This window comes from Peromyscus eremicus, chromosome 6 (assembly GCF_949786415.1).
Source record: "Peromyscus eremicus chromosome 6, PerEre_H2_v1, whole genome shotgun sequence".
Lineage (NCBI taxonomy): Eukaryota > Metazoa > Chordata > Mammalia > Rodentia > Cricetidae > Peromyscus > Peromyscus eremicus.
The window spans coordinates 33,876,804-33,902,457 of record NC_081421.1 but is presented as its reverse complement, the minus strand read 5'-3'; the positions used below and the strand labels follow the sequence as shown (position 1 = coordinate 33,902,457).

Genomic DNA, 25,654 nt, shown 5'->3' with positions numbered 1-25,654 from the left:
TCATTTAAAAAGTAGAAATGTTTTTTTATTTACTATGTTGTGAAATAATTTGAGGAATGTAGGTATTAATGCCTCTTTGAAAGCACAGGGATACGACAGGTATGATAACAGGCATGATGGCTGGAGCCATAAGCCGAGAGCTCACATCCTGATCACAAGCAGGAAGCAGAGAGCATGAACTGGGAATGGTAAGAGTCTTCGAAACTACAAAGATCACTCGTAGTGACGTACTTCCTCTAACAAGACCACGCCTCCTAAGCCTCCCCAAACAATGTCACCAACTGGGGACCAAGCATCACATGCCCAAGATTATGGGGGATATCTTATTCAATTCATCACAAGGTGTAATAAGTAGTAGCACTTATATCCTAGGTGCAACATCAGTGGTCATCTAATTGGACTTCAAGGTCTACAAAATAGGAGAAAATTCATGCATGGTAATGGAAACCTAGCCCACTACTCACGGATGATGAAGTATAATTTGTAACTGCATTCTAAACATTGCACCTACAGATAAATGTCACTCTCACTGCCTCATCAAAGAAACTTCTTTTTGAAGCAGAGACCATTACAGAAACCCACAACTTGTAAAATGTAGAGAATAACCAATCTACATCAAAATCTCTACACCAAAGACTCCAGGAATATCATAGGAGAGAGAGCAGAAAGATTGTAAGAGCCAGAGAATGGGGTGTGTGTTGTGAGGCTGTCTTCTCTATGACAGGAAGCTGTACCCATGAAATCTCAACAGTGTGGTTGCCTAAACAAGTCCTGAAAATGATGCCAGTTAGCATGCCAACGTGGATAGAGAAAATCTCACAAGGTCCTGCCTCTAGCTGAAGAGCTGTAGGTAATAGATGGCTGCTGAGAGAGGGAGAATTGTTCTCCAGGGACAAGCCCCCTGATAAAGCAGCTAAGTCTAAATGGCCAGCTCTAAACACACACACATGTGAGCAACACTAAAGGGATTCAGCAGGTTGTATTTGTAAGTTTACATGTAAAGGTATGCAAAATAATTAAGAAAAAGTGGCCATGAATTTAAAAGAAAAAGGGAGTTGGAGTGAGGAGACGGATGGGGAAAATACAGAAAAAAAAAACTTTAGAAATATGTGTGGCATTTTTGTCACTTCTGAATAAATTTTGGCTGAAGTCCACTTTATCAGCTCTAGTTATAGCTGCTCCTGTTGGTCTGGGGTTTACATTTCTTTAATTTACATGTTTACATATTTACTTTTATCCTCTCCTCTCAGTTTTTCTTTGCCAGAAAGGTGTTTTTCTTGTAGACAATAGTTATTTTTTAAAACCAATCAAACTCTGTATCTAATTGGTTGGTTAAGACCATTTACACGTCGTGTGGTGGTGGCACACACCTTTAATCCCAGCACTCGGGAGGCAGAGCCAGGTGAATCTTTGTGAGTTCGAGTCCAGCCTGGTCTACAAAGTGAGATCCAAAACAGGCACCAAAAGTACACAGAGAAACCCTGTCTCAGGAAAAAAAAAGACCATTTACACTCAGAATTATTATTAAAAGAGGCTTTTCTGATTCCTGTAATATTGTGCTTTCATAACTTGTTTGTTTGTTGGTTCAAGATTTGTTGTGGTTGGTCAGTCCCATATTGCTACCAAGAGGTTTCTGGCTTAATATATATGGTAGTTTGAATGAGAATGGCCCCCATAAGCTCATGTATTTGAACACTTAGTTACCAAGGAGTGATACTTTTGGAAATATTAAGAGATGTGACCTTGTTAGAGGAAATGAGTCACTGGAGGTGGGATTTGAGGTTTCAAAAGTCAATACCAGGCCCAGCCTCTGCCTCTGTCTCTGTCTCTTTCTCTCCATATGGATCAGGATGTATCTCTCAGCTACCGCTTAGTACTTACTTACATTCCACCAAGTTCCCTGTGATGATAACGGACTAAACCCCTGAACTGTAAGAAAGCCCCCAATTAAATGCTTTCTTTTCTAAGAGTTGCCATGGTGTCTCTTCACAGCAATAGAATACTGACTAAGATAGAAGTTGGTACCAGGAATGAGGGTGTTGCTCTGATAGGCCTGGCCATGCTATGTATTAGAGAAATATGGAAGATTTTAGGAATTTGGACTAGAAAAGCAGGGGCTTACTGTGCCATTCTAGTGGGAACATGGAAGACAGTGCTGAAGGTGATTTGAACAGTAGGAGCCCAGGTTAAGAAATTTCAGAAGGGAAGGATATTATTAAGTGACATAGAGACTGTGATCTCAATGTTTGTAAAAGAATGTGGCTGCTTTCTGCCCTTGTCCTGAAAATCTGCTGCAAGCTAAATTGGAGAGTTTTGGATCAATGGCATTGGCAGAGGAGATTTCAAGACAGCCTAGTGTTGACCATGTCACATGGTTACTAGCAGTCACTCTATGGCAAATCTATAATGAAAAGGAGTAAGCTAAGCAAGGAAAAATACAAAATGTAAAGTTTGAAAAAGAAAGGGGCACCAGGAAATGAGCTAAGTCTTGTGTTCAAGGAGCTAAAAAGTGTAAAGAAAAGCCTGATGTTAAAATGTAATAAAGGGAGTGGTAATCTCAAGACAAGACCTCACCAGATAAGCTTCAAACTTGTGAAAAGGAACTAAAGAAAATCTTAAGCAGTTAAGGAAACCATCAACTACAGAAAGTTGTTGAAAATTTATTTGAACAAGGGAGCCATGTTCTAGTCCCAGCAAGCAGCAGAACTTGGTAGCTTTGGCTATGTGGTTCTGGCTTTAGAGTCAAGGATACAACCAAGAGATTTTGGAGTCATCCTCCACAACTAAGGAAAGCCAATGAGGCCAAGTGTGTATCAGGGGTGTCCCTACATGGAAGCTCAGTAGAGGCCATTGTGTGAAGCTGACGGTGAAGCCTGGACTGTACTGGAGACACCAAGATATTGAAGATGCCAGCATCATGGGATATTGTCAAGGAAATCTGCAGACCAGGTGTGGAAACAGCCCAACAGAGAGAAGTATGCTGTAGTCAACAAAGCTGAGAGGTGTTGAAGATCTGAAGAACATTTTGACATCCGACATGGACATACAGAGTGTGGCATTTGCCCAACTTGTTTTAAGTCTTGTTTTGACCCAGTATTTCCTCACTATACTCCCTTTCCTCCCATTTAGAATGTTAATGTATATCCTGTGCCATTGTAGGTTGAAGTATGTGATCTGCATTTTGATTTTGATTTTACAGGAGTTTACAGTTAAGAGATTGCCATGAGTCTCTGAACAGGGCTTAGACTTGTAAACAGCATTGAGACTGTGAAAGACTATGGGTACTTTTGAAGTTAGGCTAAATGCATTTTTGCATTATGATATTGCTACAAGGTTCTGGAGGCCGGGAAGTGGAATGTGATGGTTTGAATAAGAATGGCCCCATAAATTCATATATTTGAATGCTTAGTCACCAGGGAGTGGCAGTGTTTGAAAGGATAATAAGGATTAGGGGGTGTGACATTGTTGGAGGAAGTGTGTCACTAGGATGGGCTTTGAGGTTTCAAAAGCTCACACCAGGCCCAGTCTCTGTCTCCGTCTGTCTGTCTCTCTGTCTGTCTCTCTGCCTCTCTCTCTCTCTCTCTCTCTCTCTCTCTCTCTCTCTCTCTCTCTCTCTCTGCCTATGGATCAAGATATAGCTCTCAGCTATTGCTTCAGCACATGCGTGCATACAACCATGCTCCCAACATGATGATAATGGACTAAACCTCTGAAACTGTAAAAAAGTCCCTGATTTAATGCTTTCTCTTATAATAGTCTCCTTGGTCATGGTGTCTCTTCATAGCAATAGAACATTAATCTATTCTTGTGAAATTTATCCTTTCTTGTACTCTTCATAATCAAGACACTCTTTTTCCCCTCTTTGTGTTTAGAAATGTTTTACATTGCTATGGATTTTAGTTTATTGATACAAGTTTAAACATAATTTTGTTATACTGTATAAATATATATTTCTACTCTCATTTGAGGTATTATGTTTATGTAACTCATTTAGATTGTAATGGATAATTAAGAAATACAGACTAATAATTAGACTTCTATTATAGTCAAACTTGTAGTCATGTTAGTTAAGTTTTCTAGGTATACATAGATATATTTCAGATAGATAATTAGTCTTCAAACACTTCAAAGACTTACAGAATAATGGCATTTAAAATGTCTTAAGAACTTAAGAACTTAGACTTTTTTGGACAATGAGACTCATCTGCTCCTGGCAGCACCAAATATGTCAAGGAAGATGATGGACATCAAAGACACTCTATATGAGTTTATTTTCTTCTTGGTAAAAATAGCCATTCGGGCAAGAAACTGTACTTGCCTGGACTGCTTAAAAAATGTTACATCAACTGGACATACAGGACCCATAGGAAGATGACCACTGAACTTCCCAAGACAAAATGGCCCTTCAAGTTCCTGCTTTGCAAAAGAAACTGCCAGATATTCTACAGGACACAGAGAGAAGCAACTGAGAGACTCTAGGCCTGTGGGCTGAAGATGGATGCCCCAACTTTACAGAGGAACTTTGGGTGACTGTCCAGGCAGCCAGCTGTCTTTGTCATTCTAGATTTTTTGGAAGTTGCTTACAATGCACTTCCTGTTTACTTAGGTAGTATTATATCCTTCTGAAGTCTTTGATGTAATTGAAGACTAGATAGTTATAATTTCCTTAGTTATGATAAAAGATAAGTTAGATATAAAACCTTAGACTCACAAATAGAAGATAGATAGGATATCTTCTTTAATTTTGCCAAATACAAATAGACTAAATATTATAAATAGACTAGATATTGTAACTGTAATTCTTCCTTGATAATTATTTTGTTATATGTAATTTTACTATGTTAAAGTTAAAACCTTCCTTTTTGAAAAAAAGAAAAAGGGAAGTGCTGGGGATGTCTTTCTGTATGTGTGAATGTGTTGCTCTGATTGGTTGATAAATAAAACACTGATTGGCCAGTAGCCAGGTAGGAAGTATAGTATAGGCGGGATAAGCAGAGAGGAGAATGCTGGGAAGTGGAAGGCTGAGTCAGGAGATGCTGCCAGCCTCTGCCGCCATGAGAAGCAAGATGAAATGTACCGGTAAACCACAAACCATGTAGCAACTTATAGATTAATAGAAATGGGAGGAGCCAGGTGGACACAAGAATACATCAGCTACACCTCTGTGTCTAAAATTTCTTTAAATATCTTCTGCAGTACTGGCGTGGTGGTCATGAATCACCTTAATTTGTGTTTGTCTTGAAATAACTTTTTATGTTAATTTCCAACTCCATTGGCTATAATGACCTTAACTAGCAATTATTTACTGTGTTTATTTTTTGATTAATTGAATTTCTCATTTATATAATTTTTGAAAATATGTTCCTTGATGAGTTTTTCAACCATGTTACTGTCTTTTCTACTTTGTTATTTTCTTTTCTACGTCTCAGTTTCCTTACTTCATCCCATTGCTTGCATGTTTCCTCTTAGAAGTCCCTAGTCATTTCTAAATGTACACTTGGAACATTAGAGACCTCTAAAACTTAAGTCTTCCAAACTTGGGGTGTGGAGCGAGCTGAAAACTGAAGATTCTTATATTTTCTCACATTTATGCTTATGCTCATCCAAGTTATCAAGTGTCAGACAGCCATCAGACCTACCTTCTTTTATGAATTTCTGTACTTTCCAAAAGCCTCTGCTGACCACATCATTTTTGGGGGCTGAGTAGGGTCTCTCATACTTCTGAGATTCCCTGGTTCATGTTTGCTAGGATGGCTTGTATTCTAGCTGGCGGAGATGGTGTCAGGGGTTGTCTCAAGAGCACTGGGAGCAGGAGCATCAAGCAAAACTCTGAGATCTGTACAAAAGCACTACTCTCCAGCTCTCAGAACCCACTCAGCATTAAACATTGCTGTTGAGTCAAGACTGTTGAATCCTTGTATAGGCTCCAGGGACTTGACCTAAAAGATAGGAAATAAGGAAAAGAGAAACAAGTGAACACTCAGATAGACAGAGATAGCTGGAATGGGGTGGACTTGGCTAATGGAGAAATTGCAGCACCCTGGAAGCTCAGCATGTTTATTACACAGTGTTGAGCAGAGAGGCAGAATTATCGTAAACAGCTAAACATGAAGTTATAGTTGTTGCCCAACTTTTCTCCATGATTCCCTCCTGGCTCTGTGTCTTCCGTTTTGGCTGTGTGAGGTTGGCTCCAGGATTCTGCACATGCAATTGTACCCTTATACAAGGACCCCAGGAAATTTCAGTGTTAAAAAATGAGATTCCATCTAAGATGATGACCTACCATAGCTCTCTGAGACTTGGGGAATAACAAATAGACTGTTCTTGACAGTTGAAGACATATATGAAGAATGATTGTCTCTCTAAAACTCAAAGCTTTCAGGAAACATGACTTGTCATGTGCATCGGCAGCTGGGCTCTTTTCTCCAGGGCCACATAGTCTACCTTTAAAAAAAAATGTCCTCCCCTTCCTAAAAATTGGGAGGTGTGGGATCATGGCTCCTTTGTCCCTGACACCCTTTTGCTTCTCTACACTTTTTAAGAGTCTTCTCTGTGGTTTCCAATGCTTTAACAATCTTGTTATGTCTCTGGAATAATCTATTTCCTGCTTCTCTGACTCTTCATTCTCTGCATCACATGGAGGTAGCTTCTAATTCCTCATCTTACCCAAATAGCTTCAGTTTTTAATTTTCTAATGGTAAGAAATGTAAAGTTCTTTTTAAGGGAAAAAGCACTAAAGTAAAAAAAACAAAAAACAAAACAAAAAAAATGGGTTAAGCAGATACTCTTTTTTATAAAGAGTAGCATTTTGGTAAGAGTCACAAAGTAATGCAATCAGCCTAAAATATGAGTTAATTTATTTAACCTTCGTATTAAAAACCCAAGTTTTCTGAAATGTGGATATGAACTAGATGAAGATTAATGATTACACTTTTATTAGATACACAACAGGTATGGATGTAGTCCCTATTAGTCTACTCAGGACACAGTGGAACTTCGGTTTACTCATGACTTTAAAGAAATCCTCTAGCTGAGTATCCCCCTAAAAGTCTTAATTAAGCATAATGTTTTCCTTTTGTTTTTATAAACATTTTAAAATAAATGAATGAGTAGCTGCATGAGTAGTTAATTTTTTTAAAGACAGAGTCTCACTATGTAATCCAATTGACCTTTATATCACTATGATCCCAGGTTGGCCTGGGATTCATGGCTTTCTCTTATACTAGCATCCTGTAAGTAGGGATTGCAGGCATGTGTTACCACAGTGCTTAAAGGCCACATTATAAAGATATATAGTCTCCATCATAATGTCTCTTATTTAATTTAAATATTATAAATAACATTCGACTGATTTCAGGTGCTGCAGGAGTGGGAACAAAGTGTAACTAGAGAATTAAGACAAGGTAGGTGTCAAATTTGATTCATTAAATTAGGGTTAATTAACTGATTCCTGAAATAAAGTATTAATAGCTAATAGTATCTCTTTCATTGGTAGCTTCTACACTGTTAATTGTTCTTACAAAATCAAGGGAAAGGTGTGCAAAACATAAGCATTCTTAATGAAAAATATATTTATCCATCGTTTATTCCTTTCCTATCACTTTAAATTCTTCAAAGCCTCTGTACCTCATTATATGGCGGCCACTCTCTTCACCTCTCCCATCCTTGTGAAACTATCCTTAAAGACAATGACATACTCTGAAGACCCTCTGGATTACAGGCAGCTAAGGAATTCTGAGAGCAGGATAAACATTCTGCTGCAGGGAAGACCACACCAATTGGTTATCCAGTACCAAATGGTCAACCCTGAAAACATACATACAAGTAACATTATACAGATAAAGCAAGTTGCATTTATGTATTTAGTAATATATACATAAATGTATGTATGTATGTAACAACAATTAATGAAGAAAGAGGACATGAATTTGAAAAAGAGTGATTGAAATGTCTGGGAGGGTTTGGAGAGAGGAAAGGGAAGGGGGAAGTGATAATACTATAATCTCAAAAAGAAAAAAATAATTTAAAAATAAAAATGCAATGGCATGATGATCTTCTCAGTTTATGACTAAGAAACCAAGGTTTATTTACTAAAATTTAGCCAAAAAACAAAACAATAACAAAAAGCCCATACTTCATAAATTGTCAATTGACAAATGCCATTTCAAATCTCCCAGAATTTACCTCCTTATTTGTTTACTTTTCATCCTCAGGGAAAGCTTAAATTTTCTTAACATGAACCAAAAATATCCAAATCAACTTTCTTCTCAGCAGTAACTCAGATGTCTGCACAGAAGTCCTGAGCTGCCCGTTGGTTTCCCTCACAGCCAGATCAGGACTGCTCATAATTCCCACGTGCTCTTCCTCAACTGTTTGCACTTGGCTCATTCTGCTGTGCTCACCTTCTTCTTATCCTCCAGATTTCAACTCTGATCACCACCACCAAAAAGCCATACTGACACAAAAGGCATAGGAGTCCCTTCTGTTTGTTCTGGTAGTTTTCTATTTTGTACCTGTCTATTCAGGTACTAAATGGAAATTGTCTATTCACCTGTTCTTTTTCTTAGCATTGTAGTATTTGGTTGCAGAGGAACAAACTATATAGTCCTCATCGGTCTTACCTGCGCTTGTCACACCACCTTATTAAATGGCTCTTGAAGAATACATAAAGACTGGGAAAACAGATGCACTCATAGTCACACTGGCAATTAATTCAGTGTGCAACTACTGCCAAATTGTATTTGTAGTTTGTACTGTAATATTTTTATTTTTTCTTTATTCCTGAGAATTTCATATGGGTATACAAGAAATACAATATATACTCCTCATTTCCTCCTCCAACGACTCCCCTTATATTTCCTCCAATATGCTCCCTTCCCTTTTCATTCTTCATTTTATAATTCACCAACTTCATTAGTGCTGCCCATATGTGCGTGGGTGTGGAGCCATCCACTGAAGCCTGAGAATCCTACTGGTGCCCACATTCCCCCAAAAGAATGGTTCTTCCTTCAGCAGCTATCACCTGTGAATAGCTCCTCAGTAAGGGGTGGAGCCTGGAAATCCTCAGCCCCATCTGTCCAGAAGTTGATCTCCTGTAGATCTTGTGCAGGTGACCTCGTATGCTGTGAGCTCATGAGTATGATGGGTGTTTCATGCCCAGGAGACACCATTCCTCCCCATCCTGTCATCTTATATTCTTTCCACCTCCTTTTCTTCACTATTCTGAGTCTTAGCTGGAGGAATTGTCCTGTTTAGAGCTGAGCACTCGGTCTCTTATTCTCAGCACTCTGACCACTTCTGCATCTTTCCATTGACTCCTGCCCCCTGCAGAAAGAAGCTTCTCCGAGGAATGCTGAGACCAGCGCAGGTCTATGGGCATAATCATAACTATTTAGAAGGTAATAGGTATCATGAACATTAGCAGAACAACAATAGTAGGTTCTACCCTCCAGCCTATGACCTATGACCTACTTAGCTTTGCTGGCTAGTTTTGTATCAACTTTGACACAAGGCATAGTCATCAGAGAAGAGGGATCATCAATTGAGAAAATTCCTCTGTGAGTTGGGCTGTATCCAAGCCTGTAGGGAATTTTCTTAATTAGCTATTGATGGAGGGGGCCTGACCCATTGTGGGCATTGCTATCCCTTGGTCTGGGGTTCTATAAGAAACCAGGCTGAGCAGGCCATGAAGAGCAAGCCAGTAAGCAGCACTCCTCCATGGCCTCTGCATCAGTTCCTGCCTCTGGGTTTCTGCCCTGTTTGAGTTCCTTCTCTGACTTCCTTCAGTGATGAACAGTGATATGGAAACATAAGCCAAATAAACTCTTTGCTCCCTGAGTTGCTTTGGTCACGGTGTTTCACCACAGCAATAGTATGCCTATCTGAGACGCCAATCAGAGGGTTTTGATCAAGATTACAGTACAGGCACTGAATTTCCTTGTATGGACAAGCCTCAGATCCATCCGAAAGTGGCTGGTTACTCCTCAGCAGTCGTGCTGCTATTGCACCAGCCAGACATATTAGATTTATCTTCATTGACACTGATAAATTTGTTTGAACTTTTTAAAACTTATTGTTAATTCACTAAAGTCTTTGACACAGAGATTTTTTTTTTCTTTGCAGCTACTGCTGAATCTGGACTTCATAGAACTTCTTCCCTAAAATTTACTCATATGTGAAGTCAGAATCTTCCTAAAGGACCCATTAGGAGAATGTGTGGAGATTTTAATATATATATGTATATATATTATATATGTATATCAATAATTTGAAATATAACATTTTACCTTTAATATGTTATTTGACTATTCATAAAATATTTTGATTATTTTCCAATATGTGTAAAACATTAAAGAATATTTTGTATCAAAGATTAGTAGTAAAAGTTAAATATTTTAAACTATTTTTGGGATGTGTAGCTAATTTTTAAGTGAGTATTGCAAGTGAACACATGTATCATGGAGTTTTATGCACTCAGACTTCTTCAATGTGAGTTGTTACAGTAGCACACAAAGAAACAACTTGTTAATACTTTGGTGGGGTTTGATGCCTTATTTGTCAATTTTTATCAATCCATGGATATACTAATGTTTAAATATCATCTTGATATACTGGTATCATAGCCATTGTCAACACATTTTATTTAACCCAATGTAACAAAATTAGGGATAAAAAAGAAGACGTTGCAACAGACACTGAAAATTCAGACAGTCATAATGACAAGCTTTTAAAAATCTTTGTTCCACCAAAGCAGAGCATCTAAAAGAAATGAATCGCTCTCTAGAGATGTGTGGGATACCAAAGCTAAATCAAGATGAAAAGCAATAATCCAAATAGATATATAACACTCAATGGATTACAAATGGTAATTTAAAATCTTCCAACTAAAAAAATGCCCAGGGCCAAATGGATTCAGCACAAAATTATACCACATATTCAAAATAGAATTAACATTAGTACTGCTTAAGGGAATCCATAAAGCAGAAAATGAAGAACATTTCCAAATTATTTTTTAAAAAGCTAGTATACGCTAATACTAAACAAGACAAACACCCCATGGGGAAAAAAAAATTATGGGCTAATGTCTCTAATTAACATGGATGCAAGAACTTTCAATGAGATTTAGATCACTCGAGTCCCACACCTATTTGTTAGGGACCACAACTTCCTCTCAAATAGTCAGTCTTCCTGCCTTTCAGAATCACCCCATCCTACTCTGCTTGCTACCAGGGACTCTCGAGCTGTTGTAGAGTATTATTTTAAGTTGTGTTCCTTTTGTTTATGTTGCATTTCTTTAACTCTGTGAAACTGTGTTACTGATCCTATCTAAAACACCCAATGGGCTAATAAAGAACTCAACAGCCAATAGCAAGGCAGGAGAAAAGATGGGTATGGCTGGCAGGCAGAGAGAATATATTGAAGGAGAATCTGGGAGGAAAGGAAGAAGTAGCGAGAGAAGGAGGAGGACTCCAGGGGCCAGCCACCCAGCTGCACAGCAAGACATGGAGTAAGAGTAAGATATACAGAAGTAAGAGAATGGGAAAAGCTCAGAGGCAAAAGGTAAATGGAATAATTTAAATTAAGAAAAGCTGGCAAGAAACAAGCCAAGCTAAGGCTGGGTGTTCATAAGTAAGAAAAAGCCTCTGTGTATTTATGTGGGAGTTGGGTGGTAGGCCCCCAAAAGAGTAGTAAAAACAACAAAAAACATCTAGCTGTCCTATTAGTGCACACCCAGTTAGGCTACCTATGCTCTGTTTCTTCAGTCTCCTCCTTCCTGGTCACCCAAATACTGTGACTACTTGACAGTCTCCTCTTGGGTACTTTCCCTCGCTTTGGGACCAGCCTGATCCCAGCCCATCCACTACCAGGGACACTCTAGTTCCCATATTTGGCATGGACCCAGCCTACCTCACTTCCTGCCACAGCTCCCCTCCATTAGGGCAGACTACTCCCTGCAGCTGCTTGCAAGGGGAGAAACAACCCTATGTCTTAGTGTACTCCCTATAGGACTCACCAAGTGCAAGTCCACTCCCCACCAGAGACCCTCAAGCCACCAAATGTGAAAAAGAGACTCAAAGCCCTGTTTGCTGTCTGACTGGGATGTTTTAATTGCAGACCCATGGCCAGTCCACACTTCCAGGGGAAAAAAATGTTTTGAGCTTCTTGACCAAAGTGCACAAGGCATCAGACTGTAGCAGAGAACAGAAGACATAAGATAGAGGCTGTTGCCTCAAATACCATGATAAACAGAGCAAACTGACCTAAACAGAGCAATCCTGATATGAATTAGACCCCTCTTGAACACTGAGCACCACTGCTAAAAGAAGAAAGTGATTTGAACAAAAAAGATAAAAATTCAACCAACAAACTAAAGTTGTGCAAATCCCAAAACAGAAATAAAAACATAAAAAATATAATTTCTAAAAATACAGGCCCCATATGAAAAAATATGTCACCTCTAAAAATACATATCCCATAGTAATGACCAGAATGAAAATGACATGTGTATCCTGCATAATTTGGGCATTAACAGCTTAGATGCAAGACTGTAAATCATCGGTAGCAAATTTCTGTCCTTCCGGGGTTCTCCCATTGTGCTGTAAGCCTATATTTAAGACCTCCTCCCTCCTTCAATAAATGGCATTTGGCATTAAAAAAGAAAAGAAAAGAAAAGAAAAGAAAAGAAAAGAAAAGAAAAGAAAAGAAAATGACATGGAAGAACTTCCAGAAAAAGAATTCAAAAGAATGATTATAAGCATGCTCAAACAATTCAAAGATGACAAAGAGCTAAATGAAATAAGTCAATCCAATACATGAAAATAAAGTTTTAATTTTTAATGAAAACCCAAACTGAAACAGTGTTGGAAATCTAATACTCAGTAAACCAATTACAGAACTGAGTGGAAAGCCTTACCAAGAGAATTGCTCATATTAAAAACAGAAAGTTGCTGGGCGGTGGTGGCGCACACCTTTAATTCCAGCACTTGGGAGGCAGAGCCAGGCGGATCTCTGTGAGTTCGAGGCCAGCCTGGTCTACAGAGCAAGATCCAGGAAAGGCACAAAGCTACACAGAGAAACTTTGTCTCGAAAAACCAAAAAATTAAAAAAAAAAAAAACCCGAAAGTTGAGGATGGAAGAGAAAATTGAGGAATTGGCCCATTCTGTAAAGGTCAATAAGAAAGAAACTTTAAAAACATTCCATTCCATATGAATGGAATGTGGGAGAGTCTGGAGACACCAGGAAAAGGCCAGAGACTGTTAGCCCTGCCAACTGCCTGGGTTATTGGCACAAAAGAGCGACAAGAAAACCACCATAAAGGCATACCCAGAGAAAAAGATGCCCATCCACGTGCAGGAAGCCTACAGAACATCAAATAGACAGGACCACAAAGAAACTCCCATGGCATGCTCTATTTAAAATATTAAAAACACAGGATAGAGAAAGAGAATTAGAAGGCACAAGGAGAGAGGTCAAGTCACTTTTAATGGCAGGACTATTTAGAAAAACACCTGGTTATTTGGCAGAAAGCTTTAAAGCCAGAGGGGTCAGAAAAGATTCTTTCCAAGTTGTAAAAGACCACACTGTTATACTCAGCAAAAACTATGTCTGAAAGTTGAAGGAGAAATAAAACCTTAAGAACAGGTAAACCAGATCTATAGAGCATGCCAGAAGGAGTACTTCAGTCTGAAGAGAAGGACCCATATCCAAGAGTCACAGAAATGAAACAAACAATACCACAACTGGGAACCAAAGAGGTATGAGAAAACACCACAAAATCACAGAAATGGACCTTGATTTTTCAAGGACTATGAGTGTTAATGGTCTCAATTCCCCAATAAAAAGACAGACTAAAAAATCAGGTTAGAAAATAGGATTCATTTTTTTCTGCCTCTAAGAAACATAGCTCTAAGAAACAAATATAATAAAAAAAAACATATTCCAACATCTGACAAAACAGACTTCAAATCAAAATTAATCAAAAGATATGGAGGGATACTTCACTCTCATTAAAGAAAAAAAATCTACCAACAGGATATTACAATCCTAAACACATACACACAAAACACAGGGGCACCTCACTTCATAAAAGAAAGACTACTAGCTCTACAACCACAGTGATGCCAGCACCGTGAGACTGGGTTATTTCCATACCCCGTTCTCACCAAAGAAATGTCCCCCCGAGTCCCCAGTGTTTGCTTTCCCAGTTGGTGGCACTGTTTGGGGGAGTAGTGGGTGTCAAGAGCTTCATGTCTCTCCCACATTTGAGTTTGTATGCAGGATTTTCTCAGGCATCCTCGATTTATTTTTTTGTCGCCTAGGTTGGGAAGGGTTTCTAGTCTCTGTCTGCCAACTGGCTTCTTTCATACATTATTCTCTATGCTGCTGTCTCCAGTTCCTACTCACGTGTTAGTGTCTCAGTCTTCCTTGCTGAGTTGAATTTCTGCTTAGACATTAGAGGGGCTCAACCCTCTCTTATAAGATTCCCAGCCTGAAGCACAGGGCACTAGCTCAGAATAGTTCCCGTGTGGCCGGCTACTGTCTTCTCTGTGTGCTGAGTGTCAAGAAATAAGCTGGTAGATTAAATTACAAATTAACAATTTTTTTTTTGGGGGGGGGGGTTTCGAGACAGGGTTTCTCTGTGTAGCTTTGCGCCTTTCCTGGGACTCACTTGGTAGCCCAGGCTGGCCTCGAACTCACAGAAATCTGCCTGGCTCTGCCTCCCGAGTGCTGGGATTAAAGGCGTGCACCACCACCGCCCGGCCAAATTAACAATTTTTATAAATAGTGTCGCCAGGCAGTGGTGGTGCATGCCTTTAATCTCTACGCTTCAGAAGCAGAGGCAGAGGCAGGGGGATCTCTGTAAGTTCGAGGCCAGCCTGGTCAACAGAGCAAGTTCCAGGACAGCCAGGGCTACACAGAAAAATCCTGTCTCAAAAACAAAAACAAACAAACAAAAAACTCATAAAAACCAAGAACAACAACAAAGTATAAATAGTACTTATTGTTTTTATATATTGTTGATCATTTCTCTTGCATTAGAGATTTCTCCCCCTTAGTTCATCTTAGGTTCTTTATATATTAAGGAGAGTATATAATTATTGTATTGTTTTTTTTCACTTCTGTAGTAAAATGCCATGACCAAGAAGAAAGTATCTTCTAGAAAGTTTTCTAGAAGGAAGTGTTTACTTGGGTCTTATGGTTCCGGAGGGATAAGAGTGCATCATGGTGGAGAATCATAGCAGCAGGTGGCCGATCTGACTTCAACAACAGCTGAGCACTCACGTCCTGAATAGCAAGCAGGAAGCAGAGAAAGCTAACTGGGAATCGCATTGGCTTCTGAAATCCCAAAGCCCACCTCAGTGACGTACTTCCTCCTGCAAGGTCACACCTACTTCAAACTTACCTCCTCAAACTGCACCAGCTCCTGGGAACCAAGTATTCAAATGACTGAGACTTACTTACTCATTCAAACCCCCATAGTAATCATGTATCTGTGATAAAACTTTAAAAAACTATTCAGTTTGTTTTTAATTTTTCTCTATATATTTGTTTTGATGTGTTAACTTTAAAACTTTTTTGAAACAACATCCTCATGTTGGTTAAATGACACATGGCGGCCATGCTGGCGGAGGAGAGTGCTGATCGGAAGAATCACAGCCATGGTTACCTTTTTAGAGCTTTACTGGGGCGGGTGGGGGACAGACAGAAGGAAGGAGCGGAAAGGAAAGAGAGGGACGCACAGAGGGCCCACCCGCTTTTTAGCCTGGGACGCTGTCGCAGGCTGATGACACAATTAAGGACCGAATCCTTACACCTCACTGTGTTTGTTGTTGAGGCTGATACCCTGAGGTCAGCTGAGCCTCCTACAACTTCCTGGACAGCTGAGAGTACAGCACACGTCATCACACTAGCTCTAAGCGTCTTTATATAGTTAAAGTTAGCTCTCTCACTTTTTCTGTATAGCGTAATAATCCATACAAGAAAGACACAGACAATCATGTTGATTAAGCCAATGAAAAGTATGAGTCCTTTATTATCTGGCAACCCAGAGTCTCTCGGTGTTTAAGTTCATGGGTACAGCAGGTTTTGCCTTTAAAGACCATACTTTACATCAGCACTGGAGAACAGTCAGATGAACCTTGAAATGGTCATTCCTGGCATAGTACAGTATTTATTTCAGATATAACATGGTAATTATTCTTGACTTACACCTTCTTCAGTTGTCTTAGTTTATATTAATTACTTTGGTTAGAAATCTCAAACACATTTTCAAGGCAGGCATGATTGTTGGGAGGGTAGAGGACTGACAGGTAAACACAACATGGAGTTAGGACAAGATGGCATTACCTGAGTCAACATTTTGAGTGCTGTGATGTATTTACAAAATCCTTCCCTGTTCTATTTACCATAACATCTTCTAGAACTTTTAAAATATTATACATGGGAGGAACTGTGGAGAGTAGAGGGAAGAGAAACTTCAGCTTTATAGTATGAGAAAAGAATCTGTGTTTAATAAACCCGGGAGAGAAAAAAAAACAAAAACAAAAACCAGCAAGTGTGGATGACACCAAGAAAACAAGGCCTTCTAAATCAACACGATCAAAGCTCATGTGAACTCACAGAGACCGAAGCAGCATGCACAGAGCCTGTACGAGTCTGCACCAGGTCCTCTGCATATCTACTACGGTTTCAAGTTTAGTGTTTTTATGGGATTCCCGAGTGTGCAAACAAGTGGGTCTCTGTTCCTTGTGCCTTCTCTTGGGCTCTTTTCCTCCAGGGTGTTTTTTTTTTTTTTTTGTCCAATTTCCACTTGTCAGTTTTTGTTTTATCTTACTATATTTTATTACTATCCCCTAGAAGTCCGTTTATTTTCAGATGAGAGACAGAAAGGGAGTGGATCCATAGTGGACAGGAGGTGGGAGGTTCTAGCAGGAGTAGAGAGAGGGGAAACTGTAATCAGAATATATTATATAAAAGGGGAAAAAAAGAAACATTCAATGTTCTGGTGTTTTTATTTTGTTGAAAAAATGTAGGTTAAAGGAAAAAGAAAAAGCTGTAGAAATAATCAGAAGAATTTACAAAGCAATTTATAAGATACTTTCCCTTGATTTTTGTAGTGTTCTTGAAATCAAGTGCAATTTTTCTAATCTTTCCGATAGAAATTTATATGAGTGTATTGCCACTTTTCGGCATCTGTGATACTGGGCTGGTCTTGGGAGGCACTGTGTCTTCTCAACCGTGCCACATAGGCCTCACACAACTGGAAAGAACTAGCTAGGAGGGGAAGATATGATGAAAGAACTCTGCCATATTTTTGGAAATCACCCAAGTACCATAGCTGAAGAATAATAGCTTTAATATATTGAAATCATATGTAAAAAGTTAGAAAAGTATTTGTTAATCCTACTGGCAAGAATAAGACCACTACCACAATTTTTGAGCCAAATTAGAAGCAAACTTTATTAAATACTGGCAGGACGATGGACACTGGCCAGGTCCATGCCTGGGATTCCCAGAGAATAGCAGCGAGTTACGTTAATCCAGTGCTTATAAAGGTAAAACCCACAAGCCTATCTTCATCCAATCCGGGGCAAGCATACATCCTGACATACTTCCTGACTACATAACCTCCACCTATGCGTGATCAAGCACACCCTCTTCAGTTGGGGCAACCAACCTTGTTTACAAGAATGAGAACTTGTATCTTATTATCTTACATGAACAACAACCCCCAGCATTCTAGGAAGTTATCTGTCCTTGGGCAAGTGGGGCTTATAGCCTAGAGGCATTTTTGTTTTATAGATCTCTTAAACACAGTAATTTGAACTTAAAACATAACTTTAGCCCTCATATAATAACACAAAAAGAAAACCTATTTCATCTTTTGAGAGAGTCTCATGTAGCCCAGGCTGGCCCCAAGTTCTCTTTGTGGTTTTTGCTCTGACCATAGGCTTTCACCTGACTGGATTTCTCTGCTGTACTTGACTCTTTACATCATCCTCCTGCGGAAGGATCCATTCATTTGACTTCTGTGATGCACCTGGCTGCCTTTGCATAGCGAGAGTTTTCCTCACCCTGGTGTCTGTGATTTTATCTACCAGTGCCCAATGTGTTGCTATTTCCCCAGGGATATCTTTTTTAAGAAAAGTGCACATTTATCCAAAATATCTAAGAACCTGACACTTTCTACCAAATTTAAATTATGTACTATGATTTTTATTTGTTGTAATACATTAAATTTCAAGATCCAAAAGCTAGTATTTCTTTTCTTTTCTTTTTTTTTTTTTTGCTTTTCTCTTTCTTTCTTTTTTCTTTTTTTCTTTTTCTTTTTTTGGTTTTTCGAGACAGGGTTTCTCTGTGTAACAGTCTAGACTGTCCTGGAACTTGTTCTGTAGACCAGGCTGGCTGCAAACTCACAAAGATCATTCTACCTCTGCCTCCTGAGTACTGGGATTAAAAGGTGTGTGCCACCATGGCCCAGCTAAAAGGTAGGATTTCTAAATCAGTATGTGCATTTCACATAATAAACGGTTAACAGGGGGGCAAAGTATTATATGCTAACTAGATTTTCCACATCTGTATAGTAAATTATATGTATCCTGTGGTATTGAGATTATAGAAAGTTTAGAGTGCCAAACGTGTTTAATGTACATTTTAATTAAATTTATGGCAATTAAAGTATTTTGAGGCAAGGTTAAAACAGTTATATATGTATGTGTACATGTGTGTGTATTTGCTCTTGCACACATATGCTTTTGTGCATTTAAGGTTTATTTGGTGTTGAGTGTGAAAAGTGAATAAGGATCCAACATTTTTTCCCAGAGAGCCTAATCCCAACTCTTGAATTATTGAGTTACAGTAAAGAATTATGGCTGAGTTTTGTCAAACACTTCAAGTAACTATGAACATTATTTTCTTTTCTTTCAAATATTAACATGATTAGTCAACTGAATTAGCGACTTCTCAGTAACAGCCCAATCTTACATTTCTACAATAAAATTTATGTTTTTACATGTCACTTTGTGCTTCAGTAATATTTACATAGGATTCTCCCATTAATACCCATAAGTGACATTAGACTGTCAGTCATTATGTGTGTGAAGTACATGTTGTTTTACTGATTTTGGTATCATTGTTATCTTCATAAAAAAGAACTTCAAAATTTTCCATCTTTTTGTGTTCTAGAAAATATTAATAGCTTTATGGTGAACCATTGTTTACTATTCATATGGAATTTCTTTGCAGGAGAAGAGGGGCTTTTTCATCATTTGGGGTAGAGGTGAAGAGGGGTGGAATGGTAGGAAGGGTTGTTCTTTGATCACATGATCTAGTTCTAAAAGTTCAAAATTTTCAAGACAGCATCTTACATTTTAAAGCAGGTTCTGGCATAGCCCAGGCTGCCCTCAAACTTGCTATGTAGATGAGGATGACCTCTTGGTCCTCCTGCCTCCACTGGGCCCCCTTTGTTTCTGATTGACTGTTTTCCTACGTGTTCTCCCACCAGTTGAGAACAAGACCACTACCACAGTTTAAAGTTAAATTTGGAGCCAGCTTTAGTACTGGCCAGGGTGATGAACTGTTCCTCTGGTTTCCCAGGAAATGGCCCTGGGTCATGGTTTGCAAGGGCTCAAGTATTTCTATCAGGTCCAATCATACATCCTGACGTAAATTTTGGCTGTGAGCCTTCTGCCCACGTGTGATCAGGCACATCTGGTGTAGGGACAAACAAACTTGTTTAGGGGAGTAAAAAATTCGGCTTGTTATCTCCCACAAACAATAGCCTCCAGCATTTCAGGAACTATCTGCCCTTGGGCAAGGGGCTTGCAGATCAGAGGCATTTTTGTTTCATGGATCTCTTAGGTTCTCACACTGGATTTATTAGTCCAAAGGCATTAGTTCTGTGAATCCATTAACTTATTCGCCTTTACCTTTGTGTTCCTGCTGCATTCATGTTTACTTTATATTATTTTGTTTGTTTTGGTTTTTGAGGGAGGGCCTTGAAGTATTGCTCAGGCTGGCCTGGAACTCAGTGTCTAGTCAACCCTCCGATTCACCACAATCCTTCTGCTTCTGCTTCCTTAGTTCTGGGATTGTAAATATGTGCCACTATGCCCGATTTATTTTTGTAGTTGTAACTCTCCAACTTACTGTTTTCCCCGCTATGAACCCTGCCCCAGCTGTCTCAAATAACCATGTACAGATTATTTTTACTCTGTCTTTATTTTCTAGATATTCTGCCACTCAGTTTCGACTTCCCCTTTTTCCTGATGTTCAGTGAGAATGCTTGCTCTTCTGAGTGGTGGTTGGAAAGACTCCACGTCTTCAGCGTCTCCAGCTCCGGTTAGGTACCCTCCTAGAAAGGTAGGCGAGCTGGCTCCGCCCAACAGCGCTGGCTGATGGAGCACAGCGACTCACAATCCACAACCACCACCACTACTCCCGCCCCGGCACATGGTCCAATCAGCCAATCGGTGCCTTCGCGATGCCCGGTTCTGTGATTGGCTCTGGCGGAGACGCCCACCTAGTCTTTGGTGCAACGGTGGCCGAGGGCGGACAAGAGGCTTGCGAGGAGAGGGACGCTTTCACCCGGACGCCAGGCTGCTTTCGGTGTCCGATCCGGCTGTGCGGGGATGGCGGCGGCGGCGCTGCTGGCTGTGGTGGACAGGAACCAGTGGCGGCGGGTCCCGATCCTGCTGCTGCAGCCGAGGTGACGATGGGGCGGCGGGTCGGTGCGCGGCCGGGTGGAGGGGCGCTGGGTCGTGTGAGCGGCCCTTTAAGTCTCTGTGTGTGGTTTTGGTGGGCGCTGCCCCACTTCTACGTGTTGGCTCTTCCCATGGTCCCTGTGTCATTGGCTCCGAGGGTGGGAGGGTGGCGCTCCAGCCGCAGGGTGCACAGCTACAGACGTGGGCCAGGACCCCCTTCCCAAAGTCCCTTTCACCTGAGCTTCCCCATCTTGAGTGCAGTTCACAAAAGGATTCCCAGAGATCTTTCCTATTGAGGGAAAGAATCAAATTAATGAGAGCAACCCTGCAGAGGGCTGAGGAGTTTTGTCGAATGCTGTTCACAAGTTTGCACAAAGCTGTATAAGATGACTCACTTGTACCCCAGATTCTTTTGGCGATGAAGCTCCACACTTTGGGGACAGTAACTTCTGCCGTGAAAACCCGAGTCCTGTAGGTAGATGGCTTCATCATTATCATCACCTTCCCACATTATGGAAAGGCAGCCTCAAGACTGCCCTGGGGGCAGAGGGCTGGGTCTCCTCTTAGCTGCTCACTTCGTGTATGACCTTGGCCAAGTAACCTGATAACTTTGCTTCAGTTTCTTCTAGGAAGAGGTAATGGTGCTCGTATCCAACAGAGATAATGTTAATATGATACTGGTCCTCTCTTTTGTCCAAATTAACAAGTGGATAAAAATTTAACCAGATATGGTCCATATGGTTTAGTCAATAAACGTACTTTGAAGAATCAACAAATCTTCAGCCAACAGTGTTAGATATCCTGGATTGTCAGTGACTCACCCCTATATTTTAAATACGGAAGATGGTGAACATAGTGTCAATGCTATTTTCTTTCCTGTGAATTATTATTATTTTTTTAAGGTTTCCACAGAACTACCACAGACTCGTTTTCCTCTTTCCTCTCTCAAAGCTTGCTTATTGTCTGTAGAAAAAGTCTGTAGGTGACTAACTTGTACCCCAGATCCTTTTGGAGATGAAGTGCCACACTTTATCATCTCACTAATGGTTTCTAGAATTAAAAATCTTACCAGCATGAGATTTTTTTTTTCCCCAACCATGATTCCTCTTATATCTCAGAGAAAAGAATCCCTAGTTGTAAGATTCTAGGCATGAGAACAGAAGCTGTCTTAATCAGTGTAATTATCTCATGGCAGCAACTTACTTATCTTGTTTAAATGTTTTAAGACGTAGCAAAAATAACTGTAAAAAATAGGATAGAGCAATCAAAACATTGTGAGGATAGAGGATTACAGCTAAGGGGTGTGTCTTTCTGCCTGTCTCAGTCTTTACTAGCTGAAGGGAAAATGCTTTGGGCTGTCAGTGGTCCCATATGAAGTTGTCATTGCATAGACACAACTGTCTGAAAAGGCCTTAAACCTTAACTTACCTGAAGAGGTCAAAGGAAGACAATGCTCCAAGCTGGAAAATATCTCATAAAGATCAGGAAAAATGTCTTCCTCCTTGAAGATCAAGAATATGAGGTGGGCTGAATTAGGAAGATTTGAGAAAGCACCAGTCTCCTGGGGAAACTATCTGCAGAGTTCTCATGCCAAAGATGTATGTCTTCCCAGTAGGCTTCAAGACAGCATCTGATTAAGTGTGCCTCCCTCCCAGGATAGTGAGTATAGAGTGTGCCTCAAGGGACCCTGATGTTCACATAGTCACATGCAAAGGGTGTATGCATATTGTTGCAGCTACATGATATCTAATGTATACTGTGATCTTTGTGCTTTGAGGAAGAGCTAAGCTCCTCACTCTATACAACTGTGTTTTTGCTTGGAAAAACTGTATACTTTAAAACTGAGAAGTATCTTCAAGATTGCCTCTTACAGAATAGGAAATATAGGTTAAGCTCTTGACTAACATGTGTTTGTGGCCCTCTAAAACTCAATCTGTTTGTAAAATTTATTCCTTACTATTTAAGTTTTCTCGTTGGGAGGGTATTAATGAAAAAAGATTGAGAAACCCCAGTGTAGAGTGATGTGACTGGGCAAGCCATATTGAAGAGAGCAGGTGGGGACCAGGCCATAGCCAACATTTCTTATTTCTGCTAGCCTTGTTTCATTTTATTTCAGCTTCCTTCCTTTACTTTCTCTGGCTTAATGTCACAACTGTCTTATCAGAGGTTTGCATTCTATTTGTATTTTCTTTCTTTCTTTTTTTTTTTTTTTTTTTTTTGGTTTTTCCAGACAGGGTTTCTCTGTGTAGCTTTGTGCCTTTCCTGGAATTCACTCTGTAGCCCAGGCTGGTCTCGAACTCACAGAGATCCACCTGGCTCTGCTTTCCGAGTGCTGGGATTAAAGGCATGCGCCATCACCGCTCAGCTTCAATTTGTATTTTAAAAGTATAATTTGGTTAGCATATTTGATTTAATAAGACAGAACAGATAACATCAAAATGCAGAGTGAGTAATCTTCCTTGACACTTCTGATTGTGTGTGTGCTGGGTGGTTTTTACTATTATTTACAGTCCAACCAAATGTTTTTAAAAGCTGAGGTAGATGATTTTAAAGCACTTTACCCTTTTAAGTGTCTCTCTGGCCAAGTACCAGCTTCAGATATTAAACAGGCTAGGTGACTCATTCAGAGACCTCAACCCAAAGGGAGACTGGCCAGAACTCAGCCTCCCAGGCTCTAGACGGGCTTTCTTTCCACGGAGTCTTACTAAATCACTTTGCTAATGGGCTTAAGGTTAAACTTCCACCGCATCTGGACTTGTTTTTACAAGTTTTGAAAGAGCAGTAGCTGATCTAGTATATTCTGATTAATTTTTCTTCCATTTGGATTTATTTTATAGGGAATGGGCTTGGAAGCAGAGAACCATGAAGTACGGAACAACCCCAGGTACCGGCAGACTTTGTTTAGCATTGCTTTAGGGTGTGAGCCAAGAAAAAAAAAATGTTTACTCTTTAATTTGTGTACAGTAGAATTGGCTCTCATAAACCTTCAGACTTCTGAATTTTTGTGATAATGTTCTTATTAATTACTAAGTCACCAGCTGTACTTTTTGTCAAATCGGTTTTTGCTATTGAGTGTGGATTTTGATGTGTAGTGATGGAGAGCATTTTCAATTTTTTGTTTATTTGTTTTAAGACAGAGTCTCCCTACATAGCCCTGGCTGACCTGGATCTTGCTCTGTAGACCAGGCTGGCCTCAAACTCACAGAGATCTGCCTGCCTCTGCCTCCTGAGTGCTGAGATTGAAGGTGTGCACCACCATGGCCTGGCCAAAAACCTTATTTTTTAAGAAAAAACTTTATTTTAAACTGTCAGCATTTATCTCCTGTGTGACGATGGAAATATTTATCATTCTTTTTCTAGATCGGGCAGTTTTGTTACCGTGGTTGAAGGAAACAGTGACTCTCTTAGTCACTCAGAATTCCTGTAGATCACCAGGTGACAGAGCAGGCTGTAGCATAGGCATCATTGCCCACTATACTGTATCTTTTTTTTTTATAAAATATGATTACATAAGCTTTATCTCATGGGTGAATCGGAAGTGGGTGAACAGGGCATAACCAGTATAAATAGCCTTTTACGAAATAAATTTGGGAGAACTATGCAGATTGGAAATGAATTGGCCCGTGTTGTTGGACATATTTGAAACACCTGTATTGATTAGGTTTAGATTAATAAAGGTGGAGTCTAGTAATGGGAAGGAACATTTCAAGAAACAGTGCAGGAAAGCATTGAGGAGCCTCATGATTTGCCTGGAGGAGAGCAGACCTCCAGGGAAATTCAGTGATACTCGTAACTTTCCAGGAGTTTGAGAACTGAGAAAAGAGTGCTGGTGGAAAGATCTGGAGCAAAAGCACAAGAAGCCATATTTTAGATGCTCTGATGTTAGGTCGACGAGCAGACGTCCAGAGATTGACTGTGGAGAGCTAGAAACATGAATGAACTGGAGCCCCTGAGAGTGCAGACGTTACCCACGTAGAAGGGGTAGCATTTGAAAGTAACAACAGGACGTTTCCATGACAGTCAAAAGAAAAACTGAGAACCTAGTCATGACTCCTTCACACTGCGTTTCTTGATTTCAGTGTCCTAAGCTCTTCCATATGAAGATCATACAGTATGGTTTTTTTTTTTTTAAAGCTTTATGTATCTTACTGAGTAACTTGAGTTTGCAATGATAGAGATATTATGAACTTGAGTGAATAGAAAAGAAACCCACTGTCTAATATTAAAATGGTAATTTTAGGTTTCAGTATGCCAGGTTTATCAAAGCAAGCCCTCAGGAGCTGACTAATAATATATTTTAATTTCTCATTTCCTAATAACACTTGTGTCTTTCTTCATGGTGTCTTAACAGGAAGAAGCATTGCCAAAGTCCTCATTGCAAACAGAGGAGAAATTGCTTGCAGGGTGATACGAACAGCCAAAAGAATGGGCATACAGTCTGTGGCTGTTTACAGCGAGGCCGACAGGAATTCCATGCATGTAGATATGGTATGTCGTTAAAAGCTGGAAACAAAATCTTGTTAGTGATTGCATGTGTGTCCAGTTTAGCTCCTTAAAGTGACAGTTGGTGCTTGCAAGTGTCCACAGGGTTTGTGTAAGTTGGTTCCAACTACTCACTGAGCACTCCTCTTGGAGACACTTTTAAGATGTAACACTGGGTGATCCAGAGTGCTTAGTCACATAGCTGATTTACAGGCAAGGTATTTGATCTCATAAAAGATTGCTTAATTCCAGGGCCCTGATATGCAAGGACAGAGGTCAAGACAATTGCTGTTAGCATTTTCACCTTAGATAGGTCACTTGATGTTTCTGAACTTTAGTTCATCAGTAAAATCCAAGCTAAAAATACTCAATTCGTTTGAACTCCTTTGAAATATGCATTTTCTTTCCTTCCTTCTTTCCTTGCTTCCTTCCTTCCTTTCTTTCTTTTTTATTGTTGTTTTTGGTTTCT

General features: G+C 39.8%; 2 protein-coding genes across 5 annotated transcripts in view; both read left to right on the top strand.

Moving 5' to 3' along the window:
* The window catches only part of LOC131913026 (ankyrin repeat domain-containing protein 26-like), a 42,644-nt gene extending 27,128 nt beyond the window's left edge, over positions 1-15,516 (top strand). For 3 of the 4 annotated variants that reach the window (XM_059265368.1, XM_059265369.1, XM_059265366.1), the window contains 2 exons: positions 7,358-7,403; positions 10,123-10,222. In XM_059265368.1, the coding sequence (XP_059121351.1) occupies positions 7,358-7,403; positions 10,123-10,178 (102 nt within the window). In that variant the 3' untranslated portion in view covers positions 10,179-10,222. Of the gene's footprint in view, positions 1-7,357; positions 7,404-10,122; positions 10,223-15,126 lie in introns of those variants that run through there. The other variant, XM_059265367.1, reaches the window with a different exon arrangement.
* Positions 15,517-20,556: 5,040 nt separating this feature from the next.
* Mccc1 (methylcrotonyl-CoA carboxylase subunit 1) overlaps positions 20,557-25,654 on the top strand; it is a 46,506-nt gene continuing 41,408 nt past the window's right edge. The window contains exons 1-3 of the mRNA XM_059265365.1: positions 20,557-20,708; positions 23,541-23,587; positions 25,055-25,191. Coding sequence (XP_059121348.1) covers positions 20,632-20,708; positions 23,541-23,587; positions 25,055-25,191 — 261 coding nt within the window. The 5' untranslated portion in view covers positions 20,557-20,631. The remainder of the gene's footprint in view (positions 20,709-23,540; positions 23,588-25,054; positions 25,192-25,654) is intronic.